At 45.7% G+C, this 18,053-nt stretch overlaps 1 protein-coding gene across 3 annotated transcripts in view; it reads right to left on the bottom strand.

Annotated features, from left to right (window-relative positions):
- CACNA1A (calcium voltage-gated channel subunit alpha1 A) overlaps positions 1-18,053 on the bottom strand; it is a 295,623-nt gene that overhangs the window by 223,225 nt on the left and 54,345 nt on the right. For all 3 annotated transcript variants that reach the window (XM_066618034.1, XM_066618032.1, XM_066618033.1), the window contains exon 3: positions 17,118-17,257. In XM_066618034.1, coding sequence (XP_066474131.1) covers positions 17,118-17,257 — 140 coding nt within the window. The remainder of the gene's footprint in view (positions 1-17,117; positions 17,258-18,053) is intronic.

The raw sequence follows: 18,053 nt of genomic DNA, 5'->3' as shown, positions 1-18,053 counted from the left end.
AGCACCCCACAACTGCTGCTCCCTTGAACCCCTTGCAATCTGCCGCTGATGCAACTCACATCAGTGGGCCTCATGAGTGAGCCAACCTTGGTGAATCAGTTTAGATATAAACCATAGTTTGGCTGGTTGATCTTTGTCTCATGCTCATGCTCATGCTCACTCTCTTCCCCGCTTCCCCTCACACACCCCAATTTCTTCACTTCCTAGTTTAGGCAAACCATAATGTGCTCTTACATCCAAATTGGGCAGACAATTGTTTGTTCAGTCATAGTTTGCTTGCATACAAGAACTGGAAATCACAGTTATTGTTTACACAAACAATGGATTGCCCCTTCAGCGTAGTGCAGATCTAAAGCACCTCTGAAGCTCTCTTGGGACACAAAAGGGAGGAAAGCTTTTTGAGAGAGGACTTGTAACATTTCTGAAAATTATCAGGTTTGAGGAGATGGCATATCAGCATGAGTCATGCTGGTGGCAGCAGTAGAAAAGTACTCTTTCTTTTACAGAGAACACTGCATTTCTGTGAGCAAAGGGAACAGCAGCACATGAAGTACTGCTGCTCTTCCCAGGAGTCAGATTTGATCGGCTGCCATTTTCCCCAGAATGTCCTGGCAAAAGCATGGCACATTCCAGCAAAAACATGGTGGATGGCAGGAGCTGACTCCTGAGACGAGTGGCAGTGGTAGTTATTGCCTCCATGCATAAACATGACATTTTCTATAAGAAATAATACATACCACTGCTTCTGACACCATCACTTCTCCTGGAAAGCTGCCCTTAACTCTGAAAATCTTTGAAAATGTCATACCATCCAAAATTTGCCAGATTTGTCATCATCTGCCAACCTGTCTGCAGCACACTGCCATTTACCAAAACTACTAAAGGCAAAATATTTCTGAACATCCCCTTACACTGCTCTTCCTGAAGTTTGGTCCTGGGACTGTGTGGCCCTCTCTGAGATCAATTGTTTCTCGATCTGGTCAAAGCCCCCCTTTTGCTCAGGTTCAGCGCAACAGAAGGAACTGACACTCAAGCACTCAAACACACTGATGGCACCTTACAGCCTCATTATGTAAACTCAGGAGCTTCTCTTCTTTGTTGTGGCAATATTGGGTCTATCCATCATATGCGGTGGGCTTGCCCAGATTTCCTTCTGGTCTCACATACACAAAATAATTTCTGAAATTGTGGGAGTTAACCTTAGGTAGTTCTCACCTACATAAATATTTAAATATTTAATTATTTTCTTAATTATTGCAGTTTGACTAGAAATTGCCCTCAGTGTTCTCATATCCCCTTTTCTTTTCTTTTTAGAACCTTGCTCTATTAGAGAAATTATCCTATGCCTGATGTGTCTCTAGAGGCCAGGGAAATATTCTAGATTATTATTTTTTTTGCTACCTCATTTCCATCTATTAGTTTTGTAAATGAGGCAAACCCTGCCAAGACTCCCTGCAAAATATTTTTCCTTTTGGGAAGACAACATAAAAATCGTATGCTGCTTTTGTTGTTCCTTTTTATTCTGTTAATTTTATATTTTATTGCACTATTTCTCAACCAGTGGTACAAGCACAACCGGTTGTACTTGAGGTTGTGTCTGATGATACTCATAGGACCCCTGAACACCTGCCACATGGCAGTGAGATCAGTGATGTGACACCACAAACATAAATCAGAGCACGCAAGGAGAAGAGGAAGCGCATGAGCCCAGTGCTCAAATCTGACAGCCAACCATTACATCAGAAACTTGCCTAATATTTACCTCTCGCGGTTGACCAATGTGCTAAAGAGACACTACCAATAGAAAGCACACTCCTCCACCTCATGTTTTGAAGAGGCAGATATAAATGTGTCAAATAAATCAATAATTGTTATCATTGGGAATAATATTCCACTCTTTGTGCTCCTATGGAGTATGGATGTATGAATATACTGGTATTCTCCTTTTGTGAGCAAATGCATGAATGTGCGGCTCTTTCTTTTTTTAGTAGAGCAACTCACATTCATCATGAATATGCAGTTATTCAATTTACCCATATTTAGCAAATGGTGTTATTTCTGTTCAGTCCTTCAAATAGAATTTCCATTATGATTCTTCATTTGCTGAAAGACTCAACTACCCTAACCTAGTTAATGGATTACTGCCATGAGGCAACTAGCCTTGAGGGTAAGTTGTTCCTGCTTTGAGAGTGATTCAGTGGCATTCCAAGCACTGTTTTTCAGGTGCCTGAATGCCCCTGTAAAGTAGCTCCTCCCCCTCGCCTTCTGAGACGTTTTCGGCTGTGGGAGCAAAGTGACACCTCCGCTTTGCTCTTGCAGCCACAAATGGCTCTGAAGGGAAGGGGAAGGGGCTGCTTTACACAGGCACTCAGGCAGCAGAAAAACTTAGCACTTTGCCCCCTCTCTGGGAACACCACTGAGGTGATGGATGGAGTAGTGCCCCACCATCACTAACAGGAGCTACGGTGTCTGAATTGGAGAGGATGTCTGACACAATGAAGTCGTGTTTTTTAAGTGTTCCATACAGCATGTTCTGGTAGCTCCAACAGCTACGGTATCCTCCTTCTACCTGTATGCCCTTCACTCTCAAATGTCAACGGCATCATTATCTACTCTGTTCTCACAAATATGTCATCCCTGCACAGCAATCTCACTTCCAAACCCTCAAAAGTTAATGAACAATTCAAGTTCAGCACAAGAAATCCTTCCAGTTAGAAATGTTGAGAAATTTCCTCTCATTGAAGGTAGGCCACACAACAGATACGTCTCCTAAATTCTTTTTGTATTGACTTATACCTCCCTTTTACAAGGGCTGGAATAATCCCAGGCATCCTACCTCCTAGAAATCAGATGCTGTGCCTGAGAATCTGAAATACTGATTCAGTTCTAAGCTTCATTCAGCCCTAGAACCCTAAAGGTTCTAGCTGTTTAACTAGGTGTTAAAACAAGCCCACTGCCTAGGTATTTGAAATATTGTGTGTATTCCAGGTTTTTGAATCCTATTAATATCTGAAACATTGGTTAGATAAGGTTAACGGACCGTGGCGAGGCAACACCTTACTGGCTGGGGACTGCCCAGCTTAAGGCGGGCGGTAGCTGCCCAATGAGATGCAATGATCTCTCCCACCGTCGGAAGCAGCCCCTGGCGTCATGCTCTACGCCAATCGAGCAAAGACTTATAACCGGTAAACTGCTGCTTCCCGTGTTGTGCCGATGCCGTATGGCGAAGTTGGAGTGTTCTCTCCAGTGCGCGAAGCCTGGGTAAAGAAGGTATGGAGGATAGGCTGTTACCCATGCAGCAAATCCCCCCTCTCCATGTCGCTGAAATGGTCCAATGGAAAGGCAGAAGCCAATACGGTTGGTTCCAGCGGCGTCGCAGGAGTTGCCAGAACGTGACTGTGTTCAGCCATGAACTGCCTAAGGGACTCCGGCTCCTGATTTTGCCTCGAGGTTGACTCCTGAAGCCTTTTCCACAACTGGATGTAGCCACAAGGCAGTGGAGGTTTGAGGTCAGAGTTTCCTTCTCTTAGATGAGCTGCCTTCCTAGGCTGACGAGTCCCATCTACCCGGTCCAGTCCGTTAACCTCATGGGGTGCGTGGGGTTTAGGGTGAAAACCGACAAGCGGATCGACAACTCTGCACCATGCAACAGAAAACAGAAAACTACTGCCCTAAAGCTGGGCACCTGGAACGTTAGGACAATGACACCTGGCTTCTCTGATGACCTGCAAGAAATAGGCGACGCACGCAAAACAGCTGTCATCGACATGGAGCTGAGCAGACTGCAGATGGACATCGTCGCCCTTCAAGAGACTAGGCTGCCAGATTCCGGATCTGTCAAGGAGAGAAATTTCTCATTTTTCTGGCAGGGAAAACCACCAAACGAAACCAGGGAACATGGCGTTGGCTTTGCGGTCAGAAATACCCTGCTGAAATCCATCATCCCACCTACTGTGGGAAGTGAAAGAATTTTGTCCCTGCAGCTCCAGTCATCAGCAGGACCTGTCACTCTCATCAGTGCTTATGCACCAACTCTGTCGTCTCCAGCAGAAGCCAAAGACAAATTCTATGATGACCTGGCCACCACTGTCAAGAAAATCCCTGTAAAAGAGCCATTGTTCATCCTCGGCGATTTCAATGCTAGAGTTGGTGCTGATAACAGTTCATGGCCCACTTGCTTAGGTCAGTTTGGCACTGGGAGGATGAACGAAAATGGCCAACGCCTGCTAGAGTTTTGCTGTCATCACAGTCTCTGTGTCAGCAACACGTTCTTCAACACAAAGCCCCAACATAGAGTCTCTTGGAGACATCCAAGATCAAAGCACTGGCACCAGCTCGACCTGATCCTCACCAGACGCTCCAGCCTTCCCAGCATCAAGATCACACGCAGTTATCATGGTGCTGCCTGCGACACTGACCACTCCCTGGTGTGCAGCAGAGTGAAACTGCAAACAAAGCGACTGTATCACACGAAAAAGGAAGGAAGACCTCGCATTGATACCAGCAAGACCCGGGATCAGAGAAAAGTGGAGGAATTTGCACAAGCGCTTGAGGAATCTCTTCCAGGCCCGGCCGACGCAAACGCATCCAACAGATGGGAACATTTCAAGAATACCGTTTACAACACCGCCTTGTCCATATTCGGCAAGAAGACCAACAAGGCGGCAGACTGGTTTGAAGCCCACTCTGAAGAGTTGACACCAGTCATTGAGGAAAAGAGGAGAGCTCAAGCAGCATACAAGGCCTGTCCCAGTGAGCGCAACCTGCAGGTCCTCCGAACTGCTCGCAGCAAAGTCCAACAGACTGCCAGGAGATGTGCTAACGACTACTGGCTCCAGCTCTGTTCCGAGATACAGATAGCAGCTGACACGGGCAACATCAAGGGGATGTATGATGGTATCAAGCAGGCCCTAGGTCCAACACAGAGGAAAATTGCCCCTCTGAAGTCTGCCACAGGCGAGGTCATCCAGGATCGGGCGCAGCAGATGGAACGCTGGGTGCAGCACTACTCTGAGCTATATTCCAGAGAAAATGTAGTCACCGAAGAAGCACTGAACAACATTGAGTGCCTGCCTGTGCTGGAAGAGCTTGACAGTGAACCAACCCTAGAAGAACTTCACGTGGCCCTGGACTCCCTTGCCTTTGGCAAGGCACCTGGAAAAGACAGCATCCCTGCAGAAGTCCTAAAATGCTGCAAAGAGATCATCGTCACTGAGCTGCATGAAATCCTCTGTCTCTGCTGGAGAGAAGGTGGAGTACCTCAAGACATGAGGGATGCAAACATCATCACGCTGTACAAGAACAAAGGTGACAGGGGTGACTGCAACAACTACCGCGGCATCTCTCTCCTTAGCGTTGTAGGAAAGCTGTTTGCCCGAGTTGTACTAAAGAGGCTCCAGGTACTTGCAGAGAGCGTCTATCCAGAATCGCAGTGTGGATTCCGAGCCAACAGGTCCACCACTGATATGGTATTCTCCCTTAGACAACTGCAGGAGAAATGCAGGGAACAACGACAGCCACTCTTTATAGCCTTCATAGATCTCACAAAGGCTTTCGACCTGGTCAGCAGAGACGGCCTCTTCAAGATTCTCCCCAAGATTGGATGTCCACCCAGGCTCCTCAGCATCATCAGATCTTTCCACAAGGACATGAAGGGCACTGTTGTCTTCGATGGCTCCACATCAGACCCTTTTGACATCCGAAGCGGAGTGAAGCAGGGCTGTGTTCTTGCACCAACCTTGTTTGGGATTTTCTTCGCTGTCCTGCTGAAGCAGGCCTTTGGAACTGCAACAGAAGGCATCTATCTCCGGACCAGATCAGACGGAAAGCTCTTCAACCTCTCCAGACTGAGAGCAAAATCCAAAGTCCAGCTGAAATGTCTGCGTGACTTCCTCTTTGCCGACGATGCAGCTATCACTACCCACTCTGCCAAAGATCTCCAGCAGCTCATGGATCGTTTTAGCAAGGCCTACCAAGATTTTGGACTGACAATCAGCCTGAAGAAAACACAGGTCATGGTTCAGGATGTGGACTCACCTCCCTGCATTACAATCTCTGAGCATGAACTGGAGGTTGTCCATGACTTTGTGTACCTTGGCTCAACGATCTCCGACACTCTTTCTCTCGATACCGAGCTAAACAAGCGCATCGGTAAAGCAGCTACCACGTTTTCCAGACTCACAAAGAGAGTCTGGTCCAACAAGAAGCTGACGGAACATACCAAGATCCAGGTCTACAGAGCTTGCGTCCTGAGTACACTTCTGTACTGCAGCGAGTCATGGACTCTTCGCTCACAACAGGAGAGGAAACTGAGCGCTTTCCACATGCGCTGCCTCCGACGCATTCTCGGCATCACCTGGCAGGACAAAGTTCCGAACAACACAGTCCTGGAACGTGCTGGAATCCCTAGCATGTATTCACTGCTGAAACAGAGACGCCTGCGTTGGCTTGGTCATGTCGTGAGAATGGATGATGGCCGGATCCCAAAGGATCTCCTCTATGGAGAACTCGTGCAAGGAAAGCGCCCTACAGGTAGACCACAGCTGCGATACAAGGACATCTGCAAGAGGGATCTGAAGGCCTTAGGGATGGACCTCAACAAGTGGGAAACCCTGGCCTCTGAGCGGCCCGCTTGGAGGCAGGCTGTGCAGCATGGCCTTTCCCAGTTTGAAGAGACACTTTGCCAACAGTCTGAGGCTAAGAGGCAAAGAAGGAAGGCCCATAGCCAGGGAGACAGACCAGGGACAGACTGCACTTGCTCCCGGTGTGGAAGGGATTGTCACTCCCGGATTGGCCTTTTCAGCCACACTAGACGCTGTGCCAGAACCACCTTTCAGAGCGCGATACCATAGTCTTTCGAGACTGAAGGTTGCCAATACAAAGGTTAGATAAACGTCAGGCAGCCCAAACCTATCCTGTGCTGGAGCAGGCAGGCTAACTGGCCTGCACCGTATCCAGCGCAGGGTTGGGGCTGGCTGTGGCACAACCTGGGGCAAGGGGAATCGATTCCCCTTATCCTAGGTAATGAGGCAGTGGCCCAAATGGGGCTACGCAGATCTGCACCACCTTAAGAGATGGCACAAATTCAAACAGCCCAGTCACCTGAGATGGTGGTTAGGATCTGGCTTGTGCCACATCATGGTTCAACCATTCTCCTGGGCTGGGTCCACCTATGGGCCCACCTGCCATCCACCCCCTCCAGACCCCTGCACCGGCTGACACCAGCACAAACTTACCTGGCACTGGCACACCTGGGGTTTTGGATTGCGCCCTAAGGTAGTTTTCATCTGTCTTTTCAGGCACGTTTAACTACAGTCTGAAACATAGAACCCACTTTTACTTTTTTCTAAATTAAAAGTCCATATTTCTCCTTTCTTTTTTCTCACTCTCTCTATGTCTTTCTATTTTTCTTACACTATTCTAAGGGCAGTGGCATTGCTAGCACAACCTACCTTACACTGAGCTGTGACTTAGCTGTAAGTTACAACCCATTAGTTTGAGAGTAATGGTCTAATACGGGGGTGCCCATACCCTATCCCGGGGGCCATTTGCGGCCCTCGGGGACTTCCAATTGGCCCGCGGGGAACCCCTAGTCTCCAATGAGCCTCTGGCCCTTCGGAAACTTGTTGGAGTCCGTGCTGGCCCGACGCAACTGCTCTCAGCATGAGGGCAATTGTTCAACCTCTTGTATGAGCTGTGGGATGAGGGCTCCCTCCACTGCTTGCTGTTTCACATCTGTGATGCTGCAGCAGCAGTTACGGAAAGGCTGGCCTTGATTTGTGCAAGGCCTTTTATAGACCTTGAACTATTGCAAGACCTTCATTCATATAAGTTCCATCTCTAATATATTCATTTATGTAAATTTATGTAAATTTATTCAAATGTGAAATTTAAATTAATTCTCCCCCCCCCCCGGCTCCCAGCACAATGTCAGAGAGATGATGTGGCCCTCCTGCCAAAAGGTTTGGACACCCCTGGTCTAATACACCACCTTTTCCTTTTCCCTTTATAGTCAGCCTGCCCAGCTGCATTCCTGGCCTCAGTATTGCTGTAACTTTCTATGAACCATTCTTGTGAATAGCCCAACTTATATCCAGATCCTGACTCACCACACTTTGAAAATGTTTTGAAAAAATTGGCTGAACTATAATTTCTCAAGTGTCTAAACACATGCTGGGTCAAACTACATGTTACATTGATAGCATGTGTTTGGCCTTTTTCTTTCTTTTATTTAAAATAGTATGGGAGGCATATGAAGTGCTGTGAAATGGCAATAGAGGGCAGGGGAGCTTTAACGTTTTTTCTCCCATCACTGTTAGATCCCAATCACAATCACCCATGTACTGTTTACAGCAGGGAAAAAAGCTTCAATTGGTTGCCAACTAATGCTTTTTTCCTTCTGTAAATAGTATGGGGGGGGAAAGGAGAAGGATGTAACTGGGACCTAATCATGGCAGGCGCAAAATGCTAATGCTTCCCCTGCCCCACTATAATTTTGTAGAGAACAGTTGTCTCTTTTGTTGCCTTCTCTGATGAAGACAAAAATATCAGTCCATCTCCATATATACTTTGGACATGGAACTCTACCAAGGATGATTCTGTTATTTAAGAATGGAAATTGATTGCGGACTTATTAAACAAAGATTAAACAGTGATTAAACAAAGATTTATTCATTCTGAATTGGTATCTTCTACTTTGTAGTTTGTTAAGCTCAGATTTGTTGTTCTTTAAAAAAAAATGCACCTTTTCCAATTGATTTGGGGCCATGAATTTTTGGTATGCATCTGCATATCTTTGCCTTGATCCACCAACAAAGCAGGTCCGTTTAGAATTCCATGAAAGCTTATGCCAAGATACATCTGCTAAGTCTTTAAGGTGCCACATTAATGCTCTATTCTTTTTTCCTGAAGAGGAAACTATTGGGAAACGTGAATACCTGAGAATTTCAAGGAACTGCAAAGGTGTTGGTTAGATCAGTTTGAAGAAGGGAAACACAGCCAACTCAGGGCAATAACAAGCCAAGATGATATAGGATGTAAAGATTAAAGTTGTGGGAAACAAAAAATAGTAGTGATGTTATGAAAATTGAAATATCACCCATTTTCCAAAATGGCAATAGCATTCATGGCTTTGGCATGCCTGTCTCCTCAAATTTGAAACTAAAGTAGCTCCTGAAAACCATCTCCAGTTTAGTTCAGTCCACAAGTGGTAACAGCAGAACTGAGAACAGAGGCAAGGAGAGTATTAAATCTTGAGAAAGTCAGAACCCTGAGGAAAAGATAGTGAAGTTCAATAGCTGGGTAAAGCAGAGCAGTGATGTGCAATCAGAAAAGGCAAAGTCTCACCTAACCCAGAAAGAGTGCAATCCAAGAAACCACTTGGGCCAACGCAAGTCCCTTTTGTGCCACTCTTTGGGGAGATGGGCTGGCGCACAGATGTGCGCCAGCCTTCCCACGCCAACATGGGTCCTGGAGGAAGGATGAGTTGTGTTGGCCAAGCTCGGCCGATGCAGAGGTCTGGTGGGAGCGTGGGGAGGGCAGGGAGGAGGCAGGAGGGAGGCGTTCCAGGGCAGGGGGAAGGCGGGTGGTGCTCTCAGCAGAGGGGTGGGCAGGGCCAGGACCTGGCAGTTATGCCAAATCCTGACCCTGTTTCCATGTGGCCCAGGGCAGTCCTGGGTTGCTTGGACTTGCACCACCTCATCAGGGAAAACACATGCAGAGACACCTGTTCAGTTAGCTACCTCCATTTGCCCAAAAACAGACCCTGCTTGTATCATCAGTCTCTGGGGAGGCATCAGGAAAGGTTGCCTCCAGAAGGTTAGGCTGTAATCATGTGTGTCTTCCAATTAAAAAAAAAGCAGGGTAGCTGGCTATCCAATCAAAAAATAGCAGGATGACTGCATCAGCAAGCTCTGGGAGGCAGCAGGAAGAGTTGCTTCTCTTCTATTTAAAAAAAAAAAAAGGCCATGAAAAAGAGCAGGGAGCCTGCACAAATGACTGCTCTGAATAATATCAGAGAGGCAACTTTTCAGTTGCTTCAGGGGGCCTGTCCTGAACTCTCTCTAGCTCCGAGTGGGGGAAGAAGAGGTGAATTTTGTATTTGGGGGGAAAGGGAGAGTATGTTTTAGAGACTGAGCTATATTTATTTATTTATTTCTGGGGACAGGGGGAGTGTTTCAGAGACTGAGCTTCAGGGAGGGAGGGAAGAGGGAGTGTGAGTGTGTATTGTTTCCCAGGCCTGGACCTCACTGCACATCACTGAAGTGTAGTACTGTATATTCTCCCACAGGATGAAAGCTGAGCAATAATAGGCACATCTGTCCCTTGACATGTTTTGCCATGCTAGAGGGTATAAATCAAACTCTAGACTTACTGTTTTCCAGAGGCATGCCTCATTAGCTTGAACCACAGAAAAGCCTGTATAATCAGCACCTGTAATACCGACACGTTGTCTGTCTGTGTCAGAAATGGTAAAGGAGTTTTAGAACTCAATCCTATACGGGAAAGGGGATTCAAATCTCCTTACACCTCTGAAAGGCTCCTGCTCCACATTGGGCTGCCTCGGACCTGCACCAGCTCCTATCCAAAAAAGGACACAACTTCACCGCCGGATCCACCCTCTTCTGCACTCTCCCCACTCCACCCCCCCTCTTTTGCCCCCTCCCCACCCCTATCACTGCCTTACCCACTCTGAAAGGTCCAGGTAGGTCTGGTAACAGACAGGGAGTGTTGCCCCTTCTTGCAGCAGTGCCACAAAAGGGCCACCAACAGAGCACTGAGCATTGTTAGCAGCCATTTTATAACAGCGGAACTTAGTTCCGCTGTCATAAATGGCTATGCGCGACAGCCCAATCCCAGATAGGACTGGGCTGTAAGGTTGCAAATCCCAGACACTCTTACTTGGAAAAAGTCCCATTGAATTCAATGGGCATTGCTTCTGAGTAGACATGCATAGGATACTATCCAGGATCAACACCAGAAGGACTTAGAATAACAGAATTATTTTTATATTCTAAGAATATATATTTGAATTCAGCCCTTTTTCCCCTGCTGACAATGTTTACGGTGGATCTATAGTCTAAGTTCCATTGCACAAGCACATGACACTGCTCTTGGAAGATCTTCTGTAATCCTGTCCTTTCAATGATCTTGTTTAAAAAATGTGGATGCATTTTTCTGTGCAGTTTACTCAAGGCAGCTATAATGATAGACTCCTGAGTGATGCTCGGCAATTGGTCGCAGAACACAAATAGATGGGCATGTGCACATAGAAGCAGGAGAGGCACATTCAGGCACACACATATATGTGTGTGTATTCAAGCATATGCAGGTAGTGGATTGTTTTTAGACACAATTCTGCATACACGTACTCCTGTAAAGAGTATTTTATCAGGGGCACAGTGATGTACACAAACAATTTGGAGATCAGACATAGTGGTGCTCTTGGGCAAACATGTTTTTAGAGGAGTGTGAAAAAAGTCAGTGGAATAAGCAAAGAATGTGGTACATGTGCATAGAAGTGCAGACACACATTGAGCTCTAGCTGCAAATGAACTGTTCCTACCACAATCCTACTCTTTTCTGATCTTTCACTTTGTCACTTGCCAGGTGGAGTGGCAGGAAATCTCCTTCCCTGTCTTTGCTCCCTGTTTGCCATTCAGGCTGTACAGGCTGAAGATCCTTGGGAATTCAAAACATGCCTGGAAAGCTCCTTTAAGTAATAGTGCAGGAAGAACTCCCTAATCAAGAAGCAAATGTTGCCTGGCATACTAATGAGCAGTGTGTACTGTTAGGGATGCAGAGGGCAGAGTGGCAGCATTTTTGAACCCGTGCTGAGTGTACATGTGAAGAAAGCCTTCTCATGGTCAGGGAATTTTGAAGATGGGAAACCATTTGAGCATGCAGTAGTCTACCACCTGCATCTAGAATTGATACAGTCCTAGGAGAAATGTACCACGCGGATTTTCTGAACAGGTAAATCAGCTCTTTGGTCTTTTCTTGGTAACAGAACTCAACCCTAGAACACATAGGACATTAATGAATTTGCACTGGCACATTTTACTGAGCTAAAACAGTCTCTCATGTTTTTCAGGGACCTTTCTAGCTGTTTTCTCTATTTGAGAAACTACACAACACATCTAAAATGCTTATTCTGCAAAATACTCAGCAGGAGGTTCTTTAATTTCTGTGAATCAGCCTGCAGAGCAAATGCTTCAGGGCCCTTTACATGGTCTGTTTGGTCGCAATTTTAAACACATACACCAACTCCTAAGCAAGCTGAGAACCTACTTAAATAATGTAATCCTATGCCTAAAGTTGCAGTTTTAGGGTCCAATCCTATCCAATTTTCCAGTGCTGGTGCAGCTGTGCTAATGGGGCTGTCAGGTTTTGTGGGGGAGAGTGTTGCGGAGCTTGGTTCCCTGCCTCCCAGGCCTTCCCAGCAAGGGAGAGGAAGCAAGTACCTCAGGAGCCTCAGCTGGGTGACCAGAGGGAGGGGGTTACAGCACCCTTCTTCTCCTCTCTATCTCTTGAGGGTGGCGCTCAGCAATAGCAGCAGGAACTGCTCCACACCTTGTCCTCCCTCATCATAGGCTTCCCTAATGAAGCCCTCTCTGCTCCACCCTTCCTCCCTCACCCTCCTCCTACTTCCTTTGTGAGAGCCTTAAAGGGGCCTGGGGCTCTAGTCCCTGCCTCCCTTCTTTCCCTTGTGCTTGGTGGAACGGGCAGCTGGGTGGGCATGCCCAGGGTCCAGGCAGCCTCCTCCTCCTAAGGCTTTTGCTGCCAGTCTGCAGACCCTCTCTAGGTATGCTGGGGCAGGAGGGAAGCAGCTGACCCCAACAGGGGCATGCACTGTGCCCTGTGGTGGGGAGCCAATCACAGAGGTCTCCTCAAGGTATGGGAGCATATGCAACTGCACTGGTGCTGGAAAGCACTATGAGCTACCAAGAACCCACTCCTGATACTCCAAATGACTCAGAGGAAATGTAGTTGATCCCCCTGCAAGGAGCAGACTTAAAATGTGAGAAACAGCCTGCAATGTAATGAAGCCTGGACAAGAACTACTGTGTTACCCAGACAGAAGCCAAGAGCTCATATGTATATGAAAATAAACACAGCACAACACAGCCAGTGCACACAGGGCACTTTCATTAACATATGAAGAAGACACAAAGACCACCAACTTCCGTGTAAATTATACTGTGCAGGAGAGGGACAATTTCTGCACATAGCATGCAACTGCCATAATGTAAGGAATTGCTACTGCACTGGATGCTGCATACAGGTCAGCCCTTCTCATCTGCAGCTTGACCATCCACCAATTTGACTTAACACAGTGAACGGCCACTGTGGAAAGAAGGGTCTGGCTGATCTTTCAAATTAAAAAACAGTGTCCCTTTAAATAGTGGTTTAGAAACACTTTTCTTACCATTGTAGAGGGGCAGAGCAGCAGGCAGTCAGTCAGTCAGTGTCTGGGGATTTGAACCACTATTTCTGGGTCATGCTGAGATTGCAAGCCCCTCCCTTGGCCACCCCAGAATGCAACATGGAAGCATTTAATCACTTCCACATTGCATTATTCAGTGTGCCAGGGCCACAGGAGGGGATCGCTCGCTGTTCTAATCCCTGAAGACTGCCTGCCTGCCGCTCTGCACTAGTAAGAAAAGCCACAATTTAAAGGGACACTTAAAAAATTTTTTTAACACAGATTTGACTATCAGTGGTTTTCAGCATCTGCAGAGGTTCTGGGAACAGAACCCCTGTGGATGCCAAGTGTAGTATGTCATTCACAGTGATACTTCTCTATGCCAGTACATCCCCAAGGCACTGCCAAGTCTGTTCACATAATAGCCCAAAAGCCCTGTGTGAATGGGCCCACAAAGTCCACAGGGATTATGTAAACCAGGATAACTATACTTTCAGATGTATAACGGACAACATAACAGACTCAATGGGAGCACTCTGCAGGAAGCTAGCATTTAATTAAATGGAACTGACTATCCCAGTATCACTTTCTTTGGATTATATCCATAGTCTAGCCACAACTCTTCCCACGCTATCAGTGACCAGACGACATAGCATCTAAAACAAGTATTTAAAAATGTATTTATTTCAAACATTCAGAACACTGCAGTTCTAAAGCTTATGGATATGCCAACAAGAGGAGAGGAAGTTCAAAGTGCTGAAAAAGACAGTAAAACCAAAATGGCAGCCAAAAAATTCTAATTATTACAGTGGCGATATCTCTGACTTTCCAATAATTTCTTATGAAAGTCATACTTTGCAACCTGGGGCTAAAACAGATTTTGAAAATCTTGTCTCCAAGAGCTTCCAAGCACTCTATAAATTATTGCTCCCAGCAAAGAGGGAAAAAGAAAAACTCAAAACTGGGCAATATAACATTCCTATTGTGCTTCTCTGAAAAAGTAAAAAAAAAAAAAGCATTACAACTGATTTTGTGTTTGCCATTCAACAACCTTGTGAGGGATGTTGGGTTATGAGTTAACCCAAGGATACCCAATGAGCTTAATCAAGGATACCCAGTGAGCTTCATTGCTACAGAGGGATTTGAACCTCTGTTTCCCACGGCCAAACTCACCACAACCTAGAAATAAAGGCCTTGAACTAAGAGAAGAAATGTTGTCATACTCATTCAAAGAAGATAAGAGGAAAGTGATAGGTTTTGCAAGGGCCATTGTCTTTCCCCCACAACACATACCACAAGCAATCTCAAAGAAATATAAACCAGAGTAAAAAAAAACCAACAGAAGAAGAGATAGAACTCGGAGAGAATGGTTGGCAACCTTCAAAGCATATGGCTTACAGATAAGGGATAGAATCAGCAAAGTATGGAGAAGTGAGTCCCCAACAGTTCAGAACACTCTCTGTGAAATTCTCATCGCTGAATAAATGCCCTCCTCAAATCCAAGAATGCACAACAGATGAGAGCCTGGGTGGGAAGACATTTCTGCTTTAGGAGGAAGAAGCTTTTGTTCCCATCTAAGCAGGCTGGGAAGCAGCAGGGAGCAAACAACACAAACCAGAAAAATGTGAGGACACAGCACTGCAGGCAGGATGTACCTGTTACACTAAGATCCGGAATTTCAAGATCCATGAATTTCATGATTCATCTTTAAAGCTAAGCTGTCCAAGAAAGTTACGGTGTCCGCAGACCATATAATTTTAACATGTTCATTAAATCAGACTAATCCACTGTCAAATGTGCATAACAGGAAAGAAGGAATCAGATTGAGTGAGAAGAATGAGTAAGAGATTAATGGCCAAATCCCATCCTCTTCTTGCACTGCCGTAAAGCACATATGCTAGGCTCGCTGGCAGGAAGGTCAAAGCCTTCCCACATCTGCCTAGCTCAGCAGACAACGGCCACCAGATCAGGTAAGTGCACTGCGCAGCACACCAGAGATGCAGGAGGCTGGGAGGGGGTGTAACAAGGAAATACATGGTGGGCAGTTCAGGCCTGGGAGGGAGACAACATCAGCAGTGGCAGTTCATGGCCTATCTCATTCCAATTCCTGGGCCTGATGCACCAACACAGATCAATGAGGACTTGTACAGAACAATAGTGCTGGCGAAGGTCTGAGTTGACTCATTGCAGCTGTTGGGGCATACCCTGGGGACAAATACCTAAGGAGACTTTCCACTACTAACTCGCCCATGGGATGCAGCTTAGGTAGGATTGAGCTGATTTAGCCAGACTACTTCTCCTCATCCTTTAGTTAGCCTGTCCTAAAGGTAGTGACAGGTGTAACTTTTTAAGAGAAGGTGGGTAGCACTTGGAAAGCACTCTCACTTCATTCAGTATATATGCACCTTTTCCAGCCCTAGGATAAACTCAGAAACTTTTTTCAGTTTTCAGAGAGCTTGAGTCTGAACTGAGAAAAGTGAGCTGGAGAGAATACAAATGATATTACCAAAACACTTTTCTTCACAAGTCTCCAACATATTGTAATATGTCTGAACCTTGTTTTAATAAGATGCTATAAGACTGTATATCTGTTTAATTGATTTTTAAAAAGGTGGACAGGCTGATTAAAGGATGAGGAGAAGAGAAGTAGTCTGGCTAAATCCGCACATGTATACTCAGAAAACATATTCAATTGGTTTAGCAAGCAGGGGCCACGCTATTTCTGGTGTGAAGCATTGTGGTCATATTACTGCCATATTCTTTCAGATATACTGGTTGCCAAATTGTTTCCAGGCCCAATTCAAAGGCCTTGTCTTAACTTGAAGCCCTAAATATTGTGGGACAATTGTACTTTAAAAACCACTTATTTCCATACGAAGCTGTTTGGGCATTCAACAACTGAGGTTCTGCTGACTGCCCCACATCATCATCTTTAGTGGTTCTGTGGCTTTGCAAGACAGAATCTTGTTTTACTGTCGCATCAAAGTTGTAGAATGCCCTCCTCAAAAGAGTTCACTCACTGCTCACCTTTCAGCAAACGGCCAAAACTTGACTTTTTAAGGAAGTCAGGGTTAAATTAGCTGTCATCTTTTGGTTGTGATTTTTGATTGTTTTAAAATGTTATTGTGAACTGCCTTGAGGTTCATTGATGAAAATGTGGCCTATAAATGTAACCATCATAATAAATGTACATCATGAGCTACAAAATTTAGCTTGTGCTGTAGGTGAAGAATCTGCTTTGTTCCTGCAGTGTTCCCTCTAAGCCGTGTGGCTGTACTGCTGGAACTCAAGCCCCATGCAGTTTCTTCGTTGCCAATTTGTTGGTGCTCCAGAGCACATCCATGATGATGAGGTCATCGCTCTGCGCTCCTGAACTACCCCAGTTCAGCCACCATACCACTCCAAGCACTTCGTTCAGAGATTAGAGGGAAAATAGTTGCTATGATCAACTATAATAACTGTCTCCAGCCAAATCTGTTCAGAAGAAAACCAGAAGACTCTCAGATGCCAAGTCTACCATTGCTCTTCCTATCTCAATTTCCCTCTCTCCCTTCATAGGGAACAAAATCCAGTTACTCAGACTCACATTTTGACTTCTGGCACTCTTCAATATCCACTACACAGAGTTACTTCTTCCAGGCTAAAAAAATGAATACCAATAATAACTGATAACAGTTTAAAATCCACCACTCACCCTGTGAGAACCACCACGAAGTCCATCACATTCCAGCCATTCCTTAGGTAGGAGCCTTTGTGAAAAGCAAAGCCCAAGGCAATAATTTTAATTCCAGCCTCGAAACAAAATATTCCAATAAAATATGGTTCTGTGTCTTCCTAGGGAAGGGTACATGGAAAAAAGAAAAACGAGTCACTGAAACAGAATCATCACATATTATCTTGAAGTGGTTCAGGACAAGAAAATGCAGGATTCTTAAGACCTTCCTATACTATTGATATTCTGTGCAATAAATGTGTGTGTTTCATATAACCCTCAAGTATAGCCACTGCTACTGTGACAGCTAGATGGACTGCAGTTGCAAGAGTTACTGAGTTGCTAACAAATGGCAGAATGCTGTGGAAAGACTTTGAAGAAGCAGAATGGACTTGGGGTTTTATGTGGTGGATCACATTTTGGTGAAAAAGTCCTGCAACTGGAAAGCTAAAGTAATTGGGCTAAACTTTTTCCCCCTCTGGTGTACTATTTTTGTCTTCAGGAAGGTTTAAAAACAAAACAAAACAGAGAAGCATCTAAAAATACCATCCTCCACCGACAGTCTATCAGCCTAATCCTAACTAGGGCTTTACAACAGCAGAACACAGTACTGCTGCTGTAAATGGCCATAAAGTGGTGCACTGTGAATGCCACCAGCAGCCATTTCAGAACTACATCTGCAAATTGCAGCAGTGTCAGTAGCCTGCTGCTGTAGCCAGTCACCAGCAGGACCACAGGTAAGCCAGCACAGGTGAAGGAAATGGAGCAGGGAAGGGGATGAATGCGAGAATGTCTGGGTGGGGAAGGAATGGTGGGGTGGATCCCAGCAGCACCAGCGTACACCAGGATCTTATCCTTGATCCCTCGCTTCCCTCCTTTCTTGGTTCTGCACCAGTAAAATGGCATCTAAATGTCAAA

Source organism: Tiliqua scincoides, chromosome 2 (assembly GCF_035046505.1).
Source record: "Tiliqua scincoides isolate rTilSci1 chromosome 2, rTilSci1.hap2, whole genome shotgun sequence".
NCBI classification, from domain to species: Eukaryota; Metazoa; Chordata; class Lepidosauria; order Squamata; family Scincidae; genus Tiliqua; species Tiliqua scincoides.
This window is presented reverse-complemented; position numbering and strand designations above follow the sequence as displayed.